At 28.4% G+C, this 25,398-nt stretch overlaps 1 protein-coding gene across 1 annotated transcript; it reads right to left on the minus strand.

Moving 5' to 3' along the window:
- Window positions 1-81: 81 nt before the first annotated feature.
- On the minus strand, window positions 82-24,844 carry LOC145324779 (uncharacterized). The gene is made up of 6 exons (XM_080167412.1): window positions 24,815-24,844; window positions 21,860-21,926; window positions 21,447-21,475; window positions 10,249-10,290; window positions 995-1,067; window positions 82-693 (listed from the first exon to the last, which is right to left on the minus strand). Exons 2-6 carry the CDS (start codon window positions 21,887-21,889, stop codon window positions 478-480), a joined length of 390 nt encoding a protein of 129 aa, XP_080023538.1. The 5' UTR covers window positions 21,890-21,926; window positions 24,815-24,844; the 3' UTR covers window positions 82-477.
- Between the last annotated feature and the right edge of the window lie 554 nt (window positions 24,845-25,398).

Below are 25,398 nucleotides of genomic sequence, written 5' to 3' on the forward strand. Positions count from 1 at the left end.
ACAAATAATTACTATTCATGAAGCAGAATTTATCTTATTAACTAATATATTGTTATCATGTGGCTAGGAGAATGTGTGTAGAGCTGGCAGGGCCTGTAGTGAAGGAGAGAATCCAGGAAAGTGGGAATCTGCATTGTTGAATGCCCTATTATCTCAGCTTCTATTAGATCTAGAGGGGTAAGTTTTCCTCTGTTTGATAATGAATTTCTGACTATAAGTGAGTCAAAGAAATTTTTCACCTCCTGTTCACCCTTTTATTTTATAACGTTTTTTTAATGTGCTTATTTTACTCAAAAATTCTAAATGGCTGTAATTACCTAATGTTTTGAGGCTCTAATCTTTTTTTTCAGAAAATGTTTATCTTTACTTAAATTTGATAAGAGAAATCTCAAAACATAAAAATATATTTGGTTGCTGTCAGCTGCATCCAGTAGTCAGCAGGAAAACGGCAGCAGATTGATATGAAATTTAGAAATGTTAAAAAAGTTTGATTTTTCTGTACATGTCCACTGGATTTTGCTGTCCCACTATATTAATATAAGCACTTGTTGTGTAAATAACAATAATTTCCTCATAAGATCTATAATAATGTTTTGGGGGGTTTGGATCTTCACTATTTTTTTGCCATGTTACTTCCTTATCATAACAGTTTGATGTACTTAGAACATAGCACCAAACCCCTTTACTTTCACTCTATAAATTAAGAAAAGGTTTATACATAAATTCTGAATTTAAATGATTGTAATAATCAATGTAGCTTTAAGAATGCTATTGATGTGTTTTGGGGAATCTCACTAATTTAAATTAACAATTAACAAATCTACTACCCAAATAATTTTCACTGAAATTTGTTAGTAGTGAAGTTTGGGGTAGGGTTGATTGCTTGACAAGCACTTTTGTGTTAATAATCCTATTTTTAGTGTGAAAGGACAATTTGATGAAATGTCTGTCCAAGAAGGGTTAGGAAAATGTAATGAAAAAAATTTAAACTTACAGTGACGTTATTACAATATCCAACAGTATTTCCAAACACAACAGTTTCAAATTTCTCACATATACATGAACAACTGTTTCATTGAAAATTCAATTATTACCATTTTTTATTTTTCTTATCAGGTAACCATTTGACTGAATAAAGGAAAGAGGTAAAGGCTGTTTACAAATATAGTCATGTCTTTAACAATAGAGATAATGATACAGTAATGCTCTGGATCAACCAATAGGAATATAAGTCAGGAATAATGCAGCAACACTATTGGGTAAATAATTTTGTATGAAAGACAATATTGTTTTGATTTTTACAACAAAATCCGACTATAAGCAGCAAATTTTCTAAATTAAAATTCATAGATCAATTAGTTTCAATAGATCAATATAGGGAATCATATTTTAAAATTTAAGTTGTTGTTCAATATTAGCAGAATAGAAATTCAGGTTTTCCCCCCAATGATTTTCTTACATACAGACAGGCTGAAATTGCCAATAATAGAGAAGATTTAACACTAAAAAGGTTACTCAGCACTAAAACAGTCAAATAGAATGTGCTATAAAGCAAATGTAGCCATAAAATCTTTACAAAATTGCAAACACTTATCTCTAAAAATTCCTTGGAAAATAAATTCTTTCTGAGAATTTCCAGGCATATATTGTTCATAGCAGGTAAGAAAAATATTATGATTTGCTATTTCAGGATCTAATTAACCTTTGGAATTACAGAGACAAGTGGAAGCATGTAAAAAATGAATCAATTTTATATAAGATTTAACAAGGATGATAACATCCATATAGTTCGTGAAGCTAATAAATATACATAATTTGAATAAATGGACTAGGTGGATTAAAGATTAAATGCCCAATATACATAGAAATATATACAGTAAACTTTAATTATCTGTCTTTAATAGCAGCTGAGAAAAACAAATCACTACAACTGAATGAACTGACTAAGACAAAGTTAATGGAAGCTTGCAAGAAATACCTCGCTTTGACTGCTGAAAGACTGCCAAAAGTAGACCCTATACCATAAATTTGAAGCCTTCAGCTTCAATAACAAAAAAGTTCTAGGCATTTCAAAATTACATTTTATTTACAATGAAACTTTTGAAAGATTTCCATTGCTCATATTAGAAAAAAAACAATATTAAGTTATGTCGCCTAGACACAAAATTAAAACCTGTTCTTTGTCAGAAACTTAGATTGTCAGTAACTGATTACATTTTACATAGTCAAAATCTCTGAAAAAAAAATCGGTTTAAATTGCGTTTGTAAACAAAAAATAATAGCAGAAACAATTGAAACTAATGCAAACTCAGCTGTGATTGGCTGTTGAGCTGATTCAGCCTTCTGATAGGCTGGAAATACTACAGTACTCTCAGTACAATGCAAGTTAAACTTATTTTTTTTAATGATTTTGACTATAAAAATGGGTATTTTTATTGTTAAAATATAATTAATTACTGGCAACCTAAATTTATGATAAAAATAATCTTTTAAATTTGTTTATCACATTTAATGTGAGAATGTTGCGATTATCATATTCAAAATAAATGCTGTAATAAGCTTTAAAATATTTAAACACTAGTCTCTCATTGGACACAAAATGACGTCCAATAAGAAAAAGGAATAAAAAAATTGGAAAGAAAATTATTTTATTTCAAAATTAATTCTTGGCATTTTGGAATAAAAAATATAAAGGAAAGAAAATTATTTATTTCAAATTTATTTCTGGTCTTGAAATAATATTCATTATTTTATTTTAATTCGAGTGTCAACCAATAAGAAATAGGCATGCTGTTTTAAAAGTTTGGAATAAAAATTATTATTTTTTGTCAATTCCTTTTTTCAGAGTATAAAATGAGAATAAATTTTCCAACATCATTATTGATTTCTAATTTAACATTTCATACAGTGGGTAATATTTATTTCAACATTTTTTGTCATTCAAAATCAAGTGTCACAAAAATAATAATATTTAACATAAAAAAGAAATTTTTAAAATAATTTTGTTTTCTTTTTTTGTTGAAGATTTAAGCCCAAGCTTTTTCTGAGGGGGGAGACCCCCCTCAACCCCCCCTCTCCTGAGGGGGGAAACCCCCCCTCGACCCCCCCCCCCCTGACGCTCTCTTCTTTAAATCTTTCATTATTTCTGTAATTTATTCTAACTATCTTATCAATTTCAAAACATGAGATAAAAAGGAAATAATTTGCTGTACATTATTAAAAAATTAAAAAATTGTAAAAAAAATTCCAACATGATTTTTAATTTTAAATACAAGAATATTTTTTCCTATATGATATGTTAAATTTAAATACAGGAATAATTTTGTACTGTGGAATTGAAGAAATAAATGCTGTACATTAGAGTGGCTTGATTTTTAATGATTTTCTAATTTTAAATGTGCTACATACACTTTCTGTCTGAACATCATATAAGAGACCAAAAAATGAAAAGAAAATATTTTGAATAATAGGGAGGCTCGCTAATGTATGTAAACTTTTAGAAAGACACTTGTGGGGAGAAATTTTTTTTTTTGGGGGGGGGGGAGGCAATTATTTTTCTTTCAAAGTATAGCTTTATGCACCTTCCCAATTTTGTCTTGAAGAGTAGAATAAGAATAAAAAATCTTTTTTTAAAACTATTGATCCTAGCAAGAAAAATCCATAAATAAATTTAAAAACCAAGAGAATTTACATTTAATTTAAGATTTTTCATGCTTGGATGAATATTTTTTAAAACCAATTTGATATTCTTATATTAATCAACAAGACAAATTCAAAAAGATGCATAAAGCAATACTTTGAAAGAAAAAAAGTTGCACCTCCAGAATAAACTTCTAAAATTTTTAATGCATGGAAACACCTTCCCCCCATTTCCCCTCAAGGACAAAATCAATTTTTTATATTTACGTTTCTTATATGACGTTTAAACTGTAGATGTTGATTACAAATTCAATGTCCAAAATTGATCCACTCTACTTTACATTATTATAATTTAATATTTGATGTGGGTATAAACATTAGACATTGATGGTCAATCTGACCCCATTTTTTCTTAAAAAGAAACCTTTGTTCACTTTTTGTTGTATATGAAGTACAGTCTATAGGCAACATTATTTGCAACTAAATTTTGCAATGATATAATTTTTAGAAAGATAACTTTATTATAAGAAATTAAATTATTTATAACTAACTTATTATATGTTGTGTCATACGCTTCACATTATATGATGGAAGAAATATTTTCTTCAAATATTTCACCCAAGGAAAGCTTTAACCTAAGATATTCAACAATTTATAGCTGATACATAATGTAAACAAAATTCTCTTGTGCTGTCTCTAGGTTATCTCTATTGTATAAATAAACGTACAAAAGAGGAGGAGAGAGAGAAGGAAATAGACAGAAAAGTGAGGGAGGGGGGAGGGGGAAGAAATATAGAGAAAAATAGACAGAGATATTTATTGTTCACCCTTAGATGATGTAAATTTTTTTATAGACTTTTTTGAATTTAAGAAAAAGATAGAGAATGAGACAAAATTAAGTATCATATTTTATTAATATTGCTTATACAAGAAAGGTCATTCAAAATTATTTCACCAATATTAAGGTCAAGTGACAAAAATTTAAATTTCCACCTACTTCGCCCCCAGAGGGGGCAATAGTAGAAGGAAAATTCAAATTTTGATCACATGACCAAAATTGTTGAAATAATTTTAATATCCTTTCTAGCATTCACAATATTACGAAAATATGATAAATAACTATTCTAGCCCACGTAGTTTAATTTTAAAATTTCTAACATGAGCAATGAAAATCTTTTAAAATTTTCATTGTACATAAATTTTTAAATGCCTAGAACTTTTTTTTTATTGAAGCTGAAGGCTACACTTTTGGGGTAATGGGTCTACTTCTGGCAGTCATTCAGCAGTTAAAGTGTGGTATTTCTTGAAGGCTTCCTTGAATTCAAGATACCATGCTATTGCATCAGTTAAATCCATGGCAGAATACATGTTCCTCTGTGAGGAGTAGGTTGATGGACTTTGCTGGCTGATCTGCTGGTGTTGATCCCCAGGTAGTTGCACGTCGTACACGCTCCATCTCGACAACAAGAAGTCAAAAACACGCTTGACAACCTTCCCCAAAACAATGTTTTGGGACGGGCCCCCCCTGAAGTTAACAAAGAAGAACTGAAACTAAGCAGACTTGTCAGATCTCAACTCTCTCAATTGAGATCTGGCTACAGTAGAAGACTAAATTCCTACCTAACCAGACTTGACAATACAGTTGAAGATAAGTGCCCCAACTGTAGCTACAGACCTCATGATACGGCACATCTTTTTAACTGCCCTGACGACCCCACAACCCTAACAGTTTTATCTTTATGGACAAAGCCTAAACAGGCTGCTAGATTTCTCAAGCTCGATGAAGGAACCCCCTGATAAACTTCATTATAAGATGCAAAATATATGTTTTTGGCAGATACATGTGACGTCCTCTGGAGGCTAACCAACCAATCAGTTAAATCCTTACAGCAATTTTTATACCTCTAAAGCTCTATAAAAGAAGGTATAGAAAGGGTTGGCATAATCGTACAGGGCCTGATCTTCAAGGGCTAATGGTTAATTGATTTTACTCTTTAGTTTGCTAAAGGGTTTTGTGTATGAATATGAGCACTTGTTTTGTAAATAACATAAATTTCCTGATAAGATTGATACCAAAATTTTTTTGGATCTTCATTATTCTTATGCTCTGTTCTTCTTTTATCAAAACAGTTTGATGTACTTAGAACAAAGCACCATACCCCCCTTCTTTCACTCTATAAATTAAGAAAAGGAATATACATACATTGTGAATTTAAATTATGGTATTAATCAATGTAGCTTTAAGAATGCTATTGATGTAATTTTATGAAATCTCGCTAATGCAATTGAAATTTGCAATCAACAAATCTACTACCCAATTAATTTTCACTGAAATTTGTTAGAAGTGCTGCACAATGCAAATAGACAAATAAATCTAACAATTAATGCTAATAATACAATAATAGAGTTATTGATGTTGGGATTTGGCTCCCCTTTAATTATCCCTGATGTTAAGAGTTTCATGGACTTTAGCTATTCTGTATGAGGTAATTAATAAGTATCCCTGGTAATGCTACACTTAAAATCAAATATTTTATGGTAAGATAGCCCTTTGGTATTGTTTCCCTTAAATTGTTGGTTAAACACAGCAACCCACCCTCTCATTTAAATAAATTTATTCAAAATAATGGGAACAGGGTATTTTTTATTTATTAAGCTATGTTTGGTTATTATTGGTTCTGATAAGCCCCATCTTCCCTTAATTAGAAAAATAATTAGTTTGGGGGTTGAGTTAATGCTTGACAAGTACTTTTGTGTTCATCATCCTATTCTTAGTGTGGAAGGACAATTTGATGAATTTCCTATGTCTGTTCAAGAAGGGTTAGAAAAATGTAATAAATAATCTTAAACTTACAGTGTCTTTATTACAATATCCAAGAGTTTTTCCAAACACAACAGTTTCAAATTTCTCACATGTACATGAGCAACTGTTTCATTGAAAATTCAATTATTTTAAACCTGTTTACAATTAAAGTCATGCATTTAACAATAGAGTTATTGATACAGACATGCTCTGGATCAACCAATAGGAATATAGTTCAGGAATAATGCAGCAACACTATTGGGTAAATAATTTTGTATGAAAGACATATTGTTTTGATTTTTTCTCAATCAAAAGTCGGCTATAAGCAGCAAATTTTCTAAATAAAAATTTATAGATCAATATAGGGAATTATCTTTTAAAATTTAAGTTGTCAATCAATAATAGCAGAAGAGAAATTCAGGTTTCCTCTCTCCCTTGAAATTGCTAATAATAGAGAAGATTTAACACTAAAAAAGTTACTCAGCAGTAAGAACAGTCAAATAGAATGTGCTATAGAGTAAATGAAGCCGTAAAATCTTTACAAATTTGCAAACACTTTTCTCTAACATGGCCTGGGAATTTACAGCCATCTATCTTTTATAGCGGCTATAAAAAGTATCATAATTAGCTATTTTAGGATCTAATGGACCTTAGGAATTACAGAGACAACTGGAAGAATGTAAATAATGAATAAATGTTTTATAAAATTTAACAAGGATAATAACATTCATATAGTTAGTGAAGCTAATAAATATACATAATTTGGATGGATTTGAATAGACTATGTTTATTAAAGATTAAATGCCCAGTATACAGTAAACTTTAAACATTTATCATAGCAAACAAAATTTAAAAACAAATTACTTTAATTGGATGAACTGACTGAGCCAAAGTTAATTTATGATACCATGTTGTTAACTCAGCGAAATCCTCACAGACAGTCATCTATTTTTGAGTAAATCGAAATTCTTTTTTTTACTGGACAGATCTTAACTGTCTATGCTACATTATGATGGGAATGAAGCCATAATATGAAGGGGGGGGGGGGATATAATATTAATTTTGTTCTATTAGATTTCAATTTTTTTTTTTTTAATTTCAGAATATAAATTGAATTATTCCTGTGAAAAAAATATTTGCAAACATGATCCACTTTGTTTTTCAACTATTTTTTTTTTATTAATTTTTATTACATTCTTAAGATAAGTCTCATGTACAATTTACAGCTTAGTAAACTTATTTTAAAGCAAATTGGTAAGTGAGACACTTTTGATATTTTATTTTCATGTTACACGTCAATGGTTTGGTCTTTCTATTATTGAAGATGTTATTTGTAAACAATGCTCTTTACAAATGGATCAACAATGAAGAAAATATTGTAGAAAATATACATAGAAAATGACATTAAATGCTAAATTGATAAATTTTACGGATGATGTAAATTGAAAATGTTAGTTTAAAAGTTTACTTTACCACTCTTAGTTTAAATTTAAATTTTTTTTATGATATAAATAGGTTTTGTAATTTTAATTGTTTTTATTTCATGTAAATCCTTTGCTAAAATATACATGCAATCTACAATTATATTCTTTATTTACTTTAGTGTGTGGGGAAGTCAAAAGTATTGGATTTTAATAATTTAGGTTCTTTCTAGCAGTTGATCCTTTTGACAAACAGAATTTATTTATTTTGCTTGTATATGAAAATGATAGACATTAGAATATTTGCTTTATGGATCCTTTCTGAATAAACAAGATATATAACAATTTAAACAGTTGTAAACCCATTTTTAAAAGTTATATCAAAAATACACTATGACACTTGTAGAATAATACTGCAGAATTAAAAATGAGAATAAAAGCTTACATTGATTTTTATCAGGATTTTAAATTATTTGTTTAATTAAGTGTTAGGCAAAAATGACTTTGCAATTGTATCTGAAAAAAATTGCAATTGTATCTGAAAAAAATTGCAAATGTTTGCAAATTTTTTTTGCACCACTTCTTAAGTAGAGTTTTTAAATTTTAAATAAAATCAATTTTATAAAAAAATATCAATAAATACTTAAAATTAAGCCTAAACATTTTTTTACTACATATGTAAATTTTAATTATTTTAGGTTTTTTTTGGGAAGGTAATTTTTTTGTTAGCATTAATATATAATCTTCAGGATTCAAAGTAAAAAATATTTAAATTTGAAAGATTTAAATTTTTTCTTTAATAATGAGTTGCAAATTTCATTAAATGATGAAAATTTAAAAATATCATATTTGATATTCTTAAGAATACCAATTTTCTACTTTTTAAACAAAATGTTTATAAAATTTAAATACATTTTGATATAAATAAATAATATTGTATAAAGTGATGTTTTGAAAAATAAATCATTAAAAGGTATAAAAATGCAATTTAAATGACTTGAAATAAAAACAAGAACTTATTTTTACACTGTATTCTATTTAATAAGGGCTTAACTGACCTAAATATTAAATAAAAAACTTCCTAAACTCATTGAATCTTTTTGTACCTATATTAAAAATAATTCATTTTGTCTTATATTGTTTTTTTTTTAATTTTTTTGAGAAAATTTCCCCAACATTGATATAAGAAAGGGTGCATTTACTGTTTCTGGGTTTTTCTTTTATATTCTGACTATTAACTATAATATAAATCTTTATTATTTTTCATTTTAATCAATATACAAATTAAAATGCATAAGATAATTAAAGCTTTTTTTAATGAAAATTATAATGACACAATAACAAAATATTTCATCTTAAATCCCACACAACATATGATCGGGAAGAAAAGCCATTTCTTTGGGGTATACTATTTATAAATATAACATTAATTCTGTTTTCATCAGAAGATATAAAAAAACAATTCTTTAAACAATCATTGGCTGTCTAGATATTAAGTACACCAAGACTACAGCTACAGACTACTGCATTGAATTAATGTTGCAAAAAGAGCGACTCTGAAAGTCACTTACATAAAAGACCCAACAAATGCTCTCAGTATTTATTTTCTTTTATTCTAGCAGCCTTTTTATAAAAAAAACAATTCATAACACAATTTTCACGATAAAATATTCAGGTTTTTTTTTCACATTTTAAAAGTATAATGATTGATAAAGGTGCAATTTTTACTTTTTAGTATTTACAAAAATATGTTGTAATTTTTAATCTAAAGTTAAATTTTTATCCCTGACAAAATCAAAGACAACTTATAAAAGTATCTTATCTAAACTTCTTGAAGAAAAGTTTATAAACGTTAATTAAGTATGAAAACTATTTTCTTCAATTTTTCTGAACTAATTATCTCATTCTATGGATTTTTTTATTATCATTTACTTACATCAAAAGTGCCAAACAGTTCACCCTAACTTATACATATCACTGAAATCATAGCAAGGATTGTCTAGCTTCATAAATATTGTACTCTAGTATAGAGTAAAATTAGGTCTTTTGATTTCATCAAAACTCATTAAAGGTTGCATAAAGTCAATATTCTAATTCTTATCATTTTCATATAGAAGAAGAATTATTACATTTTTATCATATTATGAAGAAAAAAGCTCTATAAGCAAGAATTTTACACAAAAAGAAAAGACACATAAAAATGTAGACAAATTTGCTTAATAAAAATAAGAAAATAAAGTTTAAAATCCTAATATAAATTGATGAGAGCTTTTATTCTCATTTTCAATTCTGCAATAATATTCTACAGGTATCAGGGTATATTTAGGATATACCTTTCAAGGTTAAAAACAGTTTAATAAAGTGGATCATTTTGTCAAATATTACTCGCTGGGATTATGTATATCTTCTACAGAACTCCAAGGCAGTCTAAAACATTAAAAAATATATAAAGAAGACTACAAAATCAAAGAGTAAACAAAGCTTACATAAATTGTCTGTATATACAGAAAGGTAAGAATTACAGTTTTGTACACATTTTAAACCTATATTTAGAGAAGGCTTTGGTTTAAAGAGACAAAAAAATTCTAAGGTTCTTTCTAGTATTGTCCAACTATATATCTAAGTAATAATAATCACAGATTATTAGCAATACAATGTTTGTTATTTTCGAATAAGGATTATGACAGGAAGTGGTGACTTTGGTTACATGTCCTCTCTACCTCATCTTTGAACATACTTTGCACAACCTTTGTCTGAGAAGTTTTAACTGTGGCTGGTAATGAGTTGCACCTGATTTTCGTCCTACTCTAACTATTTATGTCACACATCAGACATAGCACCAGTAAGAATTATTTTAACGTCTTTAGTTAAAGCTATTTTCAATGATAAATACCAAAAATAAAGGACACCATATACTTTTTTTGTCCAAAAATCCAGTAACTCTTTTAATCTAGGATTAGGAAGTTTACTAATGACCTCAAAATGCTGTTAAAGTGGCTGTGAATTTGCAAATAACGTTATATATATAAGTAGATAACTGACAATTGAAGATAAATCTTTAAAAATAATGCCTAAAAAAATAACAAATATTTAATTAGATGAAAAAGAATTTTTAAATTTTCTAAACAGAACGATACCGCGCCTATCATTATTATGAAAACTGAATAATAAATGCATTAAATACGAACAATTCCAGTGTTTTATAGGGAATTGTATTCAAAATAGATAAAGCATTGTGTATTTTTTTTAATGTCATTTAAAGGGCGAATATAGGTTCGATATGATATGAGCTTATATGAAAGGTGCCATTTCATACTTTTAGAATATCCATGCCAAATTTAAAAATTCAAAAAAATCCTTAAGTAGATTTTGCAATTTTCTGTTTCAATTGAACATATGATAAATCAGATTGACGACAAACCGTTTATTTTAGCCCTTTACAAGACTTTTTTTTTACTATTTTGCTTAAGTTTGATTGACTATTACATTGGCACGCACCTTAAAAGATAATTTAAATGTTTATTATTTTAGATTATATACTAGTTTATTTAATTTTTAAAAAGCATAAAAATAATTTGCGTAGAAGGGCGTCAGGACTATTGACTAGGGTAAATAATACGTCTTAAAGTTTATTTTCTGTACAGAGATCTTTGATTAATTCATGATGGTATAAACATCCCTGATTACGCATTTTCAACACACACACACACACGGCCACAAAAAACAGGGATTTGAAATCATTCTTCCTCCAAGAAAATTTTATTGATTATTTTTTATTTTACTTTTTACATTATTTGATGTTTTTTTAACTTTTAAATATTTTACTTTATATAATTTGTATGAAGGTAGAAGGAGGGTATATTTACCCCTGATTAATTCCCGAAACCTTTTTCTCATTTATTTGTACTGCAAAATAACAACAGTATTTAGGCAAACTCTACACGCATCCTGTTGTGAATATGGGTATTTGAATATGTTAGGGAACCACTCCTCTGACGTCACAAATTAGCCCAATTGGCTAGGTTTTTAGCTATAACGGCCTTATCCAATGGAATATCTTTATTTGCTTGAGTTATTCATAATGTATATACTTGCACCTTTGATATAAGCTCATATCATATCCAACCTATATTCGCCCTTTAAAAGTAACACAACATGATTATCATTTTAATGATAAAAAATGCAAAAAAAAAAATAGTCATAGTTCAAAAAATAAAATGTTTTTTACCGGCACGACATTTTATTACCTCTCTCTCTCTATCTATCTATCATCCTCTCTCTCCATCTCTCTCTCTCTCTCTATCTATCTATCTGTCTCTCTCTCCATCTCTCTCTCTCTCTCTCTCCTTCTCTCTCTCTCTCTCTCTCTCTCTCTCTCTCTCTCTCTCTCTCTCTCTCTCTAAATATAGTTTACAAAAGAGGTAATATTTTCAGATGGAAGAAGTTGGAGTTCATAACTATTTTCAGATATCTTCAAACCCCTTCTCTTTTTCGTTTCCCTTCTTTCTGGATAAATCTGGAGAATATATAGGTGTACAATTACATACAAATGTGCCAATTCTTTTTTATAAATTTTTTTTTAAAATTTATATCTGTTTGGTTTTACTTTGCAATTAAGATCTTTTTAGGAACGGGGAAAATTTTGTACTCTTTTGGGAGAGCATAGCTCCACCTTCCCAAATTAAAATCCCCCCCCCAAATTTTTTTTATAATATTTCTTATTAAAACTCAAATTAAAAAGTAGAAGGGCGGTTGAATTATCCCCCTGCCACCTTAATAACACCTAGAGGTTTCTAGGGGGCGTTGCCCCTAGTCTATCTTAAAATAAAAGCTATGTCTTGCATTTTTTTCAATTAGGTGTTTGATCACGAATTATATGTTGCATTTTTAAAGGGCGAATATAGGTTTGATATAATATGAGCTTATTTCAAAGGTGCCATTATATAGATTATAAATAACTTAAAGATATTGACATATCTAATTGTATAAGTCTGTTTATAGCTTAAAACCTTTCTAACTCAAGATAATATTATGTAATAAGTGTGGTTCCCTAAGAACTCAATTACCCTAGCATCACACAAGGCTTCGTAGCAAGGTTGAATTAAAAAGCTTTCGTTAAAGGATAGTCGTAATAACGTGGAAACCAATTAATCAGGGGTAAATATACCCATCTTCTACCTTAATACAAATTATATAAAGTAAAATATTTAAAAGTTTAAAAAAACATCAAATAATGTAAAAAGTAAAAAAAAATAATTGATAAAATTTTCTTGGAGGAAGAATGATTTCAAATCCCTGTTTTTTTAAGGTTCGTGTGTGTGTGTGTTAAAATTGCGTACATCAGGGTTTTTATATTTTCCAGAATGAACCAATGATCTTTGTACAGAAAATAAACTTTAAGACGTATTATTTACCCTAGTCAAAACTTTTGGCGCACTTTTACGCAAATTATTTCTACGCTTTTTAAAAATTGAATTAAAGAGTATATAATCTAAAATAATAAACATTTAAATTATCATTTAAGATGCGTGCCATTGTAATAGTCAATCAAACTTAAGCAAAATAGTCAAAAAAAAGTCTTGTAAAGGGCTAAAATAAACCGTTTGTCGTCAATCTCATTTATCATATGTTCAATTGAAACAGAAAATTGCAAAATCTGCTTAAGGATTTTTTTGAATTTTTAGATTTGGCATAGATATTCTAAAAGTATGAAATGGCACCTTTCATATAAGCTCATATCATATCGAACCTATATTCGCCCTTTAATGAAACGTGAAAATAGAGATCAGAAATTTGCGTAAAGTGTATAAATTTTGCGTCATTTTATTTTCGGATATTTCTTACCCGTCATCATATTTTCTACCTAACTCTACCTAGGGGAGTGGGCGTTTTAGGCAGAATGAGTGTGTAGGTGTGTGCATGTGTGTGTAGATACGTAGGAGAGTGGGCGTTTTAGGCAGAATGAGTGTGCGGGTGTGTGCGTGGGTGTGTGTGTGTAGATACGTGGGCGTTTTAGGCAGAATGAGTGTGTGTGGGTGTGTGCGTGTGTGGGTGTGTGCGTGTGTGGGTGTGTGCGTGTGTGCTTGTGTGTGAATGTTAGGCTACGTAGTGTGTGTGTGTAGATAATTGGGGTGTGTCAATGTGTGTGTGTGTGGATTATTACTAATCTTTCATTGACTTAAAAAAAAGAATGTTAATTTTTATGGAAATATTTTAGTAAAATGACTGAATCTTTCGCTAAAAGTGTGTAGCAAATATAATATACTTTCACTTTTTAAACAATTTAATTCTTAAATATTATTCTTTATAGAGATTTAATCAATTTTTCTTTTGTCTTCATAACGACTCAAACATACCGAAATTTTATAAAATAATCCAAACTTTTTCATTACATTTTAAAGAAAGTTTAAAGACAAATATTAATAGAGGTTTATTACAAAATTATTTCCTAAGTATTGATTTTTTTGTTTTTATCTGCAAGCGAAGAAATGGCTTTTTTTCTTATAGTTTAATTGTTGCTAAAATTTTAACGTTAACTTCGTGTGGAATTGAACTTGGCATTTTATTCAAATTTTTTTCTTACTTCTTGGAGCTTTTAAGAAATTATTGTACGAAAATTCCTTAAAAAATAAGGAAAGGTAAATAAAAATGAATTCTGAAAAAACTAATTCGTGATCTCTTTAATAGGCATATCTGTCACCATAACATCCAAGGGGGGTGGGTAAAGGGGTGATAAATAATTTTCTGACATCATTGTAAAGCTTCCATAAAATAGATAACTCAACTCAATAAAAAATATCAGTGATATCAAAATCTTTTTTTCTGCGGGTGTTTTCATGAGACAATTTTGAGTTAATTTATTTGTTTTCATGTATATTTCATAGTACTTCATAAAAATATGAAACTTAATTATTAGGTTGGTATTTTTTTAATTTTTAAAATCTATTTTAAAGGTATATCAAAAATATACTCTGACACCTGTAGATTGAGAAAGTTTTTACATATAATTAGGTTTTTTTGGGTAAAATTCTCATCTTTTAGTCTTTTGCCTTATAAATATTATACTCTAGGATAGAGTAAAATTAGGTCTTTTGATTTCATCTCAAAACTTTGATTTCAAAACTCATTAAAAATGAATTTTTTTACAATATATCAATGAAAAGAGCCATTTTTTCTACTAGTGTATTGGTAATTCATATTGTTTGTATGAATTTTGTTGAGATAATTGGAAGGATTCCTTTTTGAGAAAAATGTTATGTTTTGTGCAAAACAGGTATGTGTGTAAAATTTATCTTTTTTAACCCAACCAAATATTAGAAAATGCTTATTCAAGCGTAGTATAAGTAAAGAGCCATTTTTTGAAAAATGTATATAGTCATTTTTTATTTTTGTTACACATCAGAGTTTGGATATACCAAAGAATTTTACTTTTTAGATTTATTTGAACAATACAAAAGTGGTAGTGAATGCAATTTAGATTTTTCAAAACGAATATTAACAAGCATTTTGATACTTTATATATGATAGTTATTAAACTGTACAAAATTTGTAACTTTTTTGTTACAGAATCTTCAACGTTTTTTATGGTTTCAATAAAAACTCATGTATAAACTGTTTTGTAATTCACCTGATTCTTGACCAAGTATCATTATAACCTGGACGTCTGATGCGTCCTAATTGAAAAGTCAGCTTTGTTTGGAATGCTGTGACAAATAGCATTATGTTTTAATCATATTATGAAGAAAAATGCTATGTCAGCAAAAATTTTACCCCAAACTACAGGGTGTTTTTTTTAATAAGACAAAAATATTACCTAATTTAACCCACTTGCCATTGACAGAAGTTAATGATCTATATCTTAATTTCTTCATTGGGTTGGGGAGTTTTGTATAAGAAATAAATACTTGGAGATTTTCATCAAATTATGCCTTAAAAACCAGTTTTTCCAAAGTACCTATTTTTGGAAGATTTTTGGATCATGACAAATTTAAAGGGTGTGCAAAAATGCATACATTTTTAAAAATCAAATTGCGCAGCTTGTGTTAATAGTAGAAAAATGCTATGCATACCTTTAGAATCGTCATAAACTCTAGTTTTTGGAAATATATGTTTCATACTTATGCTATTTGTAGTATAGAAGCTACGTTGGAAAACGTGAGAAAGGTTGAAAAGTTTTAAGTCAGTTGGGACATTTTACCTCGTAGCTCCTGAACTATGCGTGGTACATGAATAGTTCTTTAATATCTAAAAACCTGAGTTTATGACGATTCTAACGGTGTGCATAACATTTTTCTACTATTAACACAAGCTGCGCAATTTAAATTTTTAAAAAGTATGCATTTTTGCACACCCTTTAAATTTATCATGATCCAAAAATCTTCCAAAAATAGGTACTTCTGAAAAACCGGTTTTTAAGGCATAATTTGTTGAAAATCTCCAAGTATTTATTTCTTATACAAAACTCCCCAACCCAATGAAGAAATTAAGATATAGAACATTAACTTGTGTCAATGGCAAGTGGGTTAAATCAAGTAATATTTTTGTCTTATTAAAAAAAAACACCCTGTATAAAAACCCTAATTATCTGTAAAAACTTTCTCAACCTATAGTAAAAAATAAACTTTAAAATCCCTCATAAAAGTTATTTGGGGACCCGTTTGTATTTTTAGCTCTGCAGTTTGATTCTACAGGTGTCATGGTATATTCTTAAACTGTTTTTAAACTATTTTTGAAAGGTATATCAAAAATATACTTTGACACCTGTAGAATCATACTGCAAAGCCAAAAATGAGAACAATTGCCCACATCAATTTTTATTAGGATTTTAAAGGTTATTTTTTACTATGGATTAAATAATTTTTACTGAATCGTGATGTTTCTTCCCTTTGTAGGTAAAATACTCAGCTTTTAGAGTGTCTTGCTTTGTAAATATTGTATGCTAGTATACAGTAAAGTTAGATCTTTTTATTTTATCTATCAATACTAATTATAAATTAATTCTATAAAATATATCAATGAATTAACATAAAAATGTTTCATGTCTGTTATACATTAAAACACATAAAAATTGGCTGTAAAGGGTTGAATAAATTAAGATGACAACAAATGTTTAAGCAATACAACAAATTTATTTTTGTCACATATAAAATCTATAATACAAAGTACAATGTCCGTCTGTCCGTCCATCCGTCCGTCCGTCTGAAGCTTAAGATCTTGGTAACCACTGAACCGATTGGATTCTACTCTTCAGGGCATATACCTATTGGTCCTGTGGTGGTTTTAAGCTATTTTCTTGTGGGTGGGACACCCCCAACCCCCCCAAAAATGAAAAATTCCCCCCCAATTTTTTTTTCTTTTCTTTTTTTTCTTTTTTTTTCTTTCTATTTTTTATTTTTTTTCTTTTTTTTTTTGCAGGAGATTTCCTTGGTCCTTTTTTTTTTTTTGATAAAGATTTCCTTGGTCCTTTTACGAATTTTGCCAAAATTTTTTTTGATCACCTCTTGGGGCAAAGTCCCTAGAGGCTAGGGGCAAAACCGCTAGTATGATATAAAATAAGATTATTTAAACATATTTTTAAAAATATTTTTAAAAAGTATGTATCTTTTATGAGTAGGGTTTTCATTCTTTTCATTTTTATTATTATAAAATTATTTAACTACGTTTGAAATAAGTCACTTTGTGAAAACACTCTTTCAGAAATTATAAAGAACTGAAATGAAAGAAGATTTCTTATTGGTTTAAATTCAGCATTATGTTTTTATTGTATTATGTCAGATTTTTCAATGGAATTTATTGTTTTAGAAAAAAAATTATTTCCATTGAACAGAGTAATGTTTTTTTTATTGTATCAGTATAAAGTGAATTATATAAAATTGTTCACTAAGTTACAATATTACAGGAAGTAAAAAAAGACCTTTTGATCTGGTCAAAATGACCAGAGCAACAGTAAAAATTAATTTTTAAATCCCCCAAAAAAAGTTTATTGGGGACTTAATTCGAATTTGGGCTCTGCAGTCTGATTCTATAGGTGTCCTAGTATATTTATGACCCCTTTTTCAAAAATAGTTTAAAAACAGTTTAATATACCTTTCATAACAGGTTAAAAACAGTTTAAACATGATTAATTACCCCCTCAACAGATTAAAGGGGGTGCAAATACCAACACTAACAGATTTGAGTTATTTTATGCCCCCTCCCCCTACCAAATTTTTAAAAAAAACTTGAACATCCTTGGCTTGCACCATAAGTACTTGGTACCAGAATCAACATATATTATAAGATAATATAATTAATATCTACAACTTATCTTTTATATTACTCATTTATACCGGACCATTTGCAAAACTATGGTTTACTGTCATTATCGCACTAAATTTAAGTATTGGTTTTGCAAAAAATAGTATAGTTAACAGATTTCTAAATTTGTTTTTAACAATGTTGCTAAAATAATGTTTATATTTCTTTATTTTTGATAACCATTTTGTATTTTAAGATAGAAGTTGGAAGAATATATGTATATTGCATAAGCTCACCTCTAACTCAGAATACCTATTTAAATGATCAATATATTGAATGAGGCTTATAGTGATCGCGAATTTAATTTTTCAAAATGCATTTTCGTTTACCTTTTTTTATATTTTAAGTAATTTTCAAAGAATTATGCCTTAAAAGTTCAGTTAAGTTAGAAAAAAATCAGTTTAAAATGCGGAGAGTATTTCTACATGAAAATAATGTTAAAATCTGAGCATCAATTAAACTAAGAGAAAATAAGTTATTTCTTCGCTTGCAGATAAAAACAAAAAAATTTATACTTAGAAAATATTTTTGTAATATATCTCTATTAATATTTATCTTTGAACTTTCTCTAAAATGTAATGAAAAAGTTTGGTTTATTTTATAAAATCATTAACCAAATACCGCTTTGTTTAGGAGTGGGGACAAAACACCTAATTTAGAAATACCTAATTTAAAAATGCCTAATTTTATAAATGTCTAATGTGACAAAACACCTAATTTATAAATACCTAATTTAAAAATGTCTAATTTAAAAATGTCTAATTTTAAAAATGCCTAATGTGACAAAACACCTAATTTTAAAAATGCCTAATTTTATAAATACCTAACTATAAAAACCTAAGTTTAAAAATACCTAATTTTAAAATACCTAATTTAAAAAAACCTAACTTTAAGCATATCTTAAAACTGTTGTCAAATGATTAGTTTGTGGCACCTCCAGGTATAAGGTATAACCAACAAGCGAAATAAATATGAAATAATATTTGGGGGCAATGGAGAGGTTGTCAATTTTACGATGTGTTGCCCCCAACAACAGCTGAAAAACACATATAGGTTTCGTGATTTTCTTTTTCCGAATTAATTTCATTGTTGGTATAAGCTGTGGCACCTCACGTGAGAAATAAAATTATTAGTAAAATCAAAGGTTGAAGGACAAAGAAAACAAATAAATTTTTATTTTTTATTGGTTTCTTCCCTAACCTAACCTAAGTAGCCGTAGCGTCGCTTTACAAACTCGTCAAGGGGATGGTCAGTCAGGGGTAATAGAGGGAAAGATAAGAGTAGGTTGATTTTTTGGGGGGTGGTAGTTGACCATCCCCCATTTTAATTATATTTTTATAAAGAACGATTGCAGAAATATAAAAAAAATGGGGGGGGGGGAGGATTTTTTCAAAGGGCAATTTCTTATTGGAAGGTGTTGGTAACCTCCCCAAAAGCGTTATAAACATTCCCATGACCTATGAGAAGCTTCATTGTAAAGATGAATCATATTGGTTCATCGATTATCGAGCTCCTTCAGCAAGAATCATTAGCCAATTTTATTAATGTTATCAAAATTTTAGGTATTTAGTGAAAAAATTATATATTCTAGAATTAGGCATTTCTAAATTAGGCGTTTAGATAGTTTAGAATTAGGTATTTTTAAATTAGGCATTTTTAAAATTAGACATTTTTAAAATTAGGTATTTTTAGTTAGGCATTTTTAGTTAGGCGTTTTTAAATTAGGCATTTATAAATTAGGTGTTTTTAAATTAGGTGTTTTTAACGTAGGTGTTTTTAACATTAGGTATTTTTAAACTTAGGTGTTTTTAGTTAGGCATTTTTAGTTAGGCATTTTTAAATTAGGTGTTTTGTCCCCACTCCCTTTGTTTATGCAGGTATAGTGACAAAAGAAAAATTGTTTAAATCTGTAGAAAGCATGATATTTAAGAATCAAAATGTTTAAATAGAATAAACAAATATCATTTGCTGCACATATTCAGCATAAAATATAGCAGTCTTTCTATAGTATTTACATAAAAAAAAGCATTTTATCATCGTAAAATAATCTCGTAATGTGTCGAATTTAATTAAATATCTGTCATTATACACACACACACACACTCATTCACTTACATTGGCCATTCATGTTTCCCTTTTCCATTCTCCGTCCACCCTCCGTATCTTTTGTGGTACAAATGGTACCAACGGATTTTGTTAAGTTGAAGTATAGAAACCAAACATTACTGAATATTGTAAAAGTCGCAGTCCCTTCAGTGTATTTTAAGTTGTAAGTTTGGACCAGTACGGGAAAATTTCAATAGCTATAAAAAGTAAATAATTTTATTCCCATAACTGAAAAAACATGTTATTTTATTTCAATTTTTGTATAGGTTTATTGCTAACTGACTTGATTTATTACCTCAGGAACCATCTTTACATTGTGTTTAGGATTAAGATAAAAGCCTTGCTTTAATTAATGTACATCCATGAATAACAGATTAATATTAAAAGAATATAATTTGTGTGCTCTTTATCTTATTCCATGTTTTGAAGTATTAAACAATCAAGTTCTGTGGAGTCCTATGTATGTTTGTGTGTGTGTGTATTTGATTTAACCTGGCTGTATATACTTAGAAAACGCTTATAGCAAATTAATTCATGTTTCAAAGATTGTTTCTTTTAAATATCTTTTATAGATTTTAGTTAATTAATCAAATATAATCTAAGCAAGAATTTTACCCCAAAATAATAAACCATAATAGCTAAAAACTTTCTCAATCTATGGTAAAATCCCCCAATTATGTGGGGGCCTAATCGTATTTTTAGCTCTGCAGTATGTTGAAGCTTTTTTAGCAAGTAGTAAATATTGAGATAGGATGAGGGTGCTATGTTACACAATCGACAACTATAAATCAGCTGACCTTATACCCATATTTGGTAATATCTTTTCGATTATCGTTAAAAATCATTTAATCTCCCCGTAAAAAGAAATTACAAACTTTTTTGGTTAGTTTAATATGTATGTAACAAAAGAATTTATTCTACTCTAAATTTGCAAGTAAACTTCAACAAAAAGATTGTTATTTGTCGATTTTGATAGGTTTTAAGATATGTATAATAAAACTCAAAATACAACGATGTTTTCAAGGGAATAAATTCGTTTTTTTAAAGTTTGATTTATTTTTAAATGGGAAGTATTTAAGACTTAATTCTCAAAATAGTACTCTTAAAAAACATTAATCAGTGACATATATCAACTTTTTCCCAGCTTCGTGAACACTTTATGAAAACATAGATATACTTACCTATCGACAACTAAATCTCTTTGGGGAACCTAATAATATTTAAAATATATAGTTTATTTTTTATTTAAATACAATTCATTGCAATAATCCTACATATGCTTTAACCACTTATAGCTGACTCTTTATGCAAATGCAATGATAAAATAACTGCCCAAATTTAGTAACTTTCTATTTATTCTTTTATCTGATAAAATATTTTTATTTCATTAAGCTGAAACTTCTTTGTCCTAAACAAAGCAATTTTACAGTAATTTTTTCAACAAACCCCCCTTCCCAAAATTTCTCATATAATATGATAACATATAGGTTAGCTATAAAAACAATTGATAGCAGTTTATAACCTCTTGCCATTACATAATAAATGATTATTTCAATAATTTCCGTTTACTTTTAATGGAAAAATGCATTCTTACTCTCTCTATATCTTGATCATGAGCTAACATTCTTGGAAGCTTATCAGCAGCGCTCTCTTCCTCTGTTCTATATTCATATAAATTGTTAGCTTTAAAAGATATTTTTGTCTGATTCTTTAATTCCTGTTTTTTTATGGCTTTCATTTTTAAAATCTCCAAATTTACTCTTTTTATAGGTAACCAACTCTTTCTCTCTAAGTTTTATTAAAAATATATCTTTGTCAAATGTTTCGGATTGCATCACTAACAAACCAATTGAAATAAAGGGTATATAGTATAAACTCATTGATGAGCACTTATATAGTTTCAAAAAAATCACGCATGAACAGAAAAAGCCTAAGAACTATCATAAATTGTAAAAAATACATTAAGAACTGATTCTGCGTTGAAAAAAAATATTTTTTCTAACAATAGAAAGATATTTTTTTATTTTCCCTATAGAATTAGATGAAGTCATGGCTTCCATCACAAAAATGTTAAAACTGTATTTTTGTTCTCATTTGAACAATTTCCAGAGTTGACATGAGTTTTGTACCTTAAACTTTTCCTTTAGACTTGCTTGACAATCGAAAACCTTTAAATCAACTCATTTATTAATGTGTAGTAGTACAGCTCTTCACAAGTCATTTTTACCTGGAGGTCGATTGTGGAAAAACCCCTGCCTAATATCAATTTTTTTCATAAATTGAATAGTCTATACTTGAGTAAATTATGGTATCAATTCTAGATTGGCTATGTTATTCTAACTAGTTCTATAACTGATTAATCTGTTTCCAAAAATCTAGCTTTCTTTCTTTGCACTTCTTTGTACTTGTTTTTTTGACAAAATGATAAATTGTTTTAACAAATAGTCTTAAATATATGAGATGATATAAAATGAAAAGGATATCCAGGGAGGATGGCTAAATCTTCCCTTATTACCTCTTGGCAGATGAACTATCCCTTCCTGTTAAACCTACATAAATGGCACACATAAAAATACATTATGCATGAAAACAACTGTACAGTTAAACCATAGGGTGTGTTTTAGTTAATTATGAGATAAAATGATTTAACAAATAGCTGTTTAGGCGTTCCTAAACGAAGATCCAATGATTGTGATGAATATAAGCATCCATGATATGCTTCACAGCTCTATATGTTTAATATAAGGTATTTATTGAATAAAATTTAACAATGTATTATTTTTTTAGTAGTGAAGCTACTCTATAATTCAAAATGTCCGTCCTTCTTTTAGAGACAAAAAGGGGGAAACATCATTTTCTGAGCTCCTATAAAAGATAGAAGGCTGAAACTTCTTGTAAACATTCAATCAATATGGAGCATAATTAAATATAAAACATCCATAACAGTCGGACTGCTTTTAAGCTGCTTATATTATTCACAACTGATTTTCTCAATGTATTATTTTTTTAGTAGCAAAGCTACTCTAAAATTCGAAATGTCCGTCTGTCAGTCCGTCTGTTAGAGACAAAATGGAGGGGGGGAGAAACGTTATTTTCTCAGTTCCTGTAAAAGATAGAAGGCTGAAAATTCTAGTAGCTATTCACATAAATATTGAGCATAATTAAGTATAAAACATCCGTAGCAGTCAGACTGCTCTTTCTTTTCTTTCTTGTGATAACAGATAATCAGCTCTATAATTCGCTTTGTCCGTTTGTCTATTTCACAATAGATCTTGTGCTTTGCTACTTATGGATGTTGTGAACCTTTTTTTTATTTAACAGTATAGTGTCAAAATTCAATATTTATAAGTGGATTTATAATTAAAAACATTTAGAATGACTCTTAGTCTTTATTAAACTTAAATAAGGGGGAAGGTGGTTGTACACTTTTACGGTAACAGTGCACTCTACGGCCTATATACAAGATAGAGCTCTGAATTATAATACTATGGTTCAGTCTAGAAATATTCTACAAAACTTTTAATTTGGCGGTTTGGCGGCTGACCACTGGTGCAATTATTCAGCAAAACTTGTAAAATTGAACATGTAATATTGTTTTTTTGGGGGGGGTTTGTTTTGGTTAATTATGAGAAAATATATCAACAGTAACAAAAAACTGTTGGGCTGCAAGCTACCAGCCGCTGGCTGTGGCTATTAATAAATATTACAACAATTTTGCAGCTCAACAGTTTTTCGTTAATGTTGATATATTTTCTCAATATTAACTAAAACACACCCTATGGTTTAAACAAAATTAATTTTAAAGTAGCTTCACTAGGGATAGTTTATCTGCCAAGAGGTAATAAGGGAAGATTTAGCCATCCTCCCTGGATATCCTTTTCTATTTATATTACCTCATATATTTAAGACTATTTGTTAAAACATTTTATCATTTTGACAAAAAAAAACAAGTACAAAGAAGTGCAAAGAAAGTAAGCTAGATTTTTGGAAACAGATTAGAACTGATTAGAATAACGTAGCCAAAATCTAGCATTGATACCATAGTTTACTCAAGAATAGACTATTCCATTTATGAAAAAAATTGATATTAGGCCATGGTTTTTCCACAATCGACCTCCAGGTAAAAATGACTTGTGAAGAGCTGTACTCCTACTCATTAATAAATGTGTTGATTTAAAGGTTTACGATTGTCAAGCAAGTTTAAAGGAAGAGATTAAGGTATATATCATTTTTTGACTCTAAAAATTGTGCGTTTTAGAACAAAATTAGTATCTCCTCTTCAATGTGTTAAAGTTGATGGCGTTGCTAAAGTCAAAACGAAAAAAAATTATTTAGTATTATTTAATGACTAAATGAATTTTTTTTGAATGAATTTTTTTTATGTTTAACAATTTAGGATGGTTTTTAGGCATTACAAAATATTTCGTGCGTTCTATAATATTCCAGTTAATTTTGTCTCTGATGTAAAGGAATCTGCAGGAAACAAAAAAACAGCATTCTATTTGAAATTCTGTCTGTATTATCTAATAAATAAAAAAAACATACTTACTCATAACATCTTTTTGGAGCAACACATGCCTGATAATGCCTGTTATTTAGTATGAAAAAAAGCCAGGCTCATTAAACCCTAAAATATATAAACCCTAGTCTAGGGGGCGTCACATCAGATGGCGGAAAATCTGTAGGAAAATATTTGCTAGTGGTCCTATAGAAATTGAAAAATATACATATATTAGATATATAGAAAATAAACATTTCCTAAAATTTCTATTAATTTTCTTTTAAAACACATTAGTAGGTATATTATCAATGTTACTTTGAGTTTGTAGCAAAAAAAAAGGCAAAACGAATGTGATTTATTATTCTTTAAATTTATATTTTTAAAAAATTTGTTTTGATTTGGATGGTTCCTATGGCCGCTAGAATTGTGTGATCCAAAAGAATTAAAATTTTTGAAAAGTCACAAAATTTTATCATGCAAACATATTGTCATTATAGTATAAGAAGTACAATTTTTATGGTCATTATAAGTTTTAAGTTAAAAGGGGATTTAAAAGAAAGGTTTTTTTAGAGGGATTAAAGAAAAAATACTTTATTGATTGTTCTATAGTCTGAAAGTTCTTATGCAAAAAG

The sequence above is a fragment of the Acartia tonsa genome, chromosome 7, assembly GCF_053477335.1.
Source record: "Acartia tonsa isolate MP-2025a chromosome 7, ASM5347733v1, whole genome shotgun sequence".
Taxonomy (NCBI): Eukaryota; Metazoa; Arthropoda; class Copepoda; order Calanoida; family Acartiidae; genus Acartia; species Acartia tonsa.

Coding starts and splice junctions, on each gene's coding strand:
- LOC145324779 (XM_080167412.1), bottom strand. CDS start 21,889: ATGTTAGCTCATGATCAAGATATAGAGAGA. Junction 21,476..21,859: donor ATGATCAAGATATAGAGAGA/GTAAGAATGCAT, acceptor AAATATTATTAG/GTTCCCCAAAGAGATTTAGT. Junction 10,291..21,446: donor AGAGATTTAGTTGTCGATAG/GTAAGTATATCT, acceptor TTAATGTTTTAG/ACTGCCTTGGAGTTCTGTAG.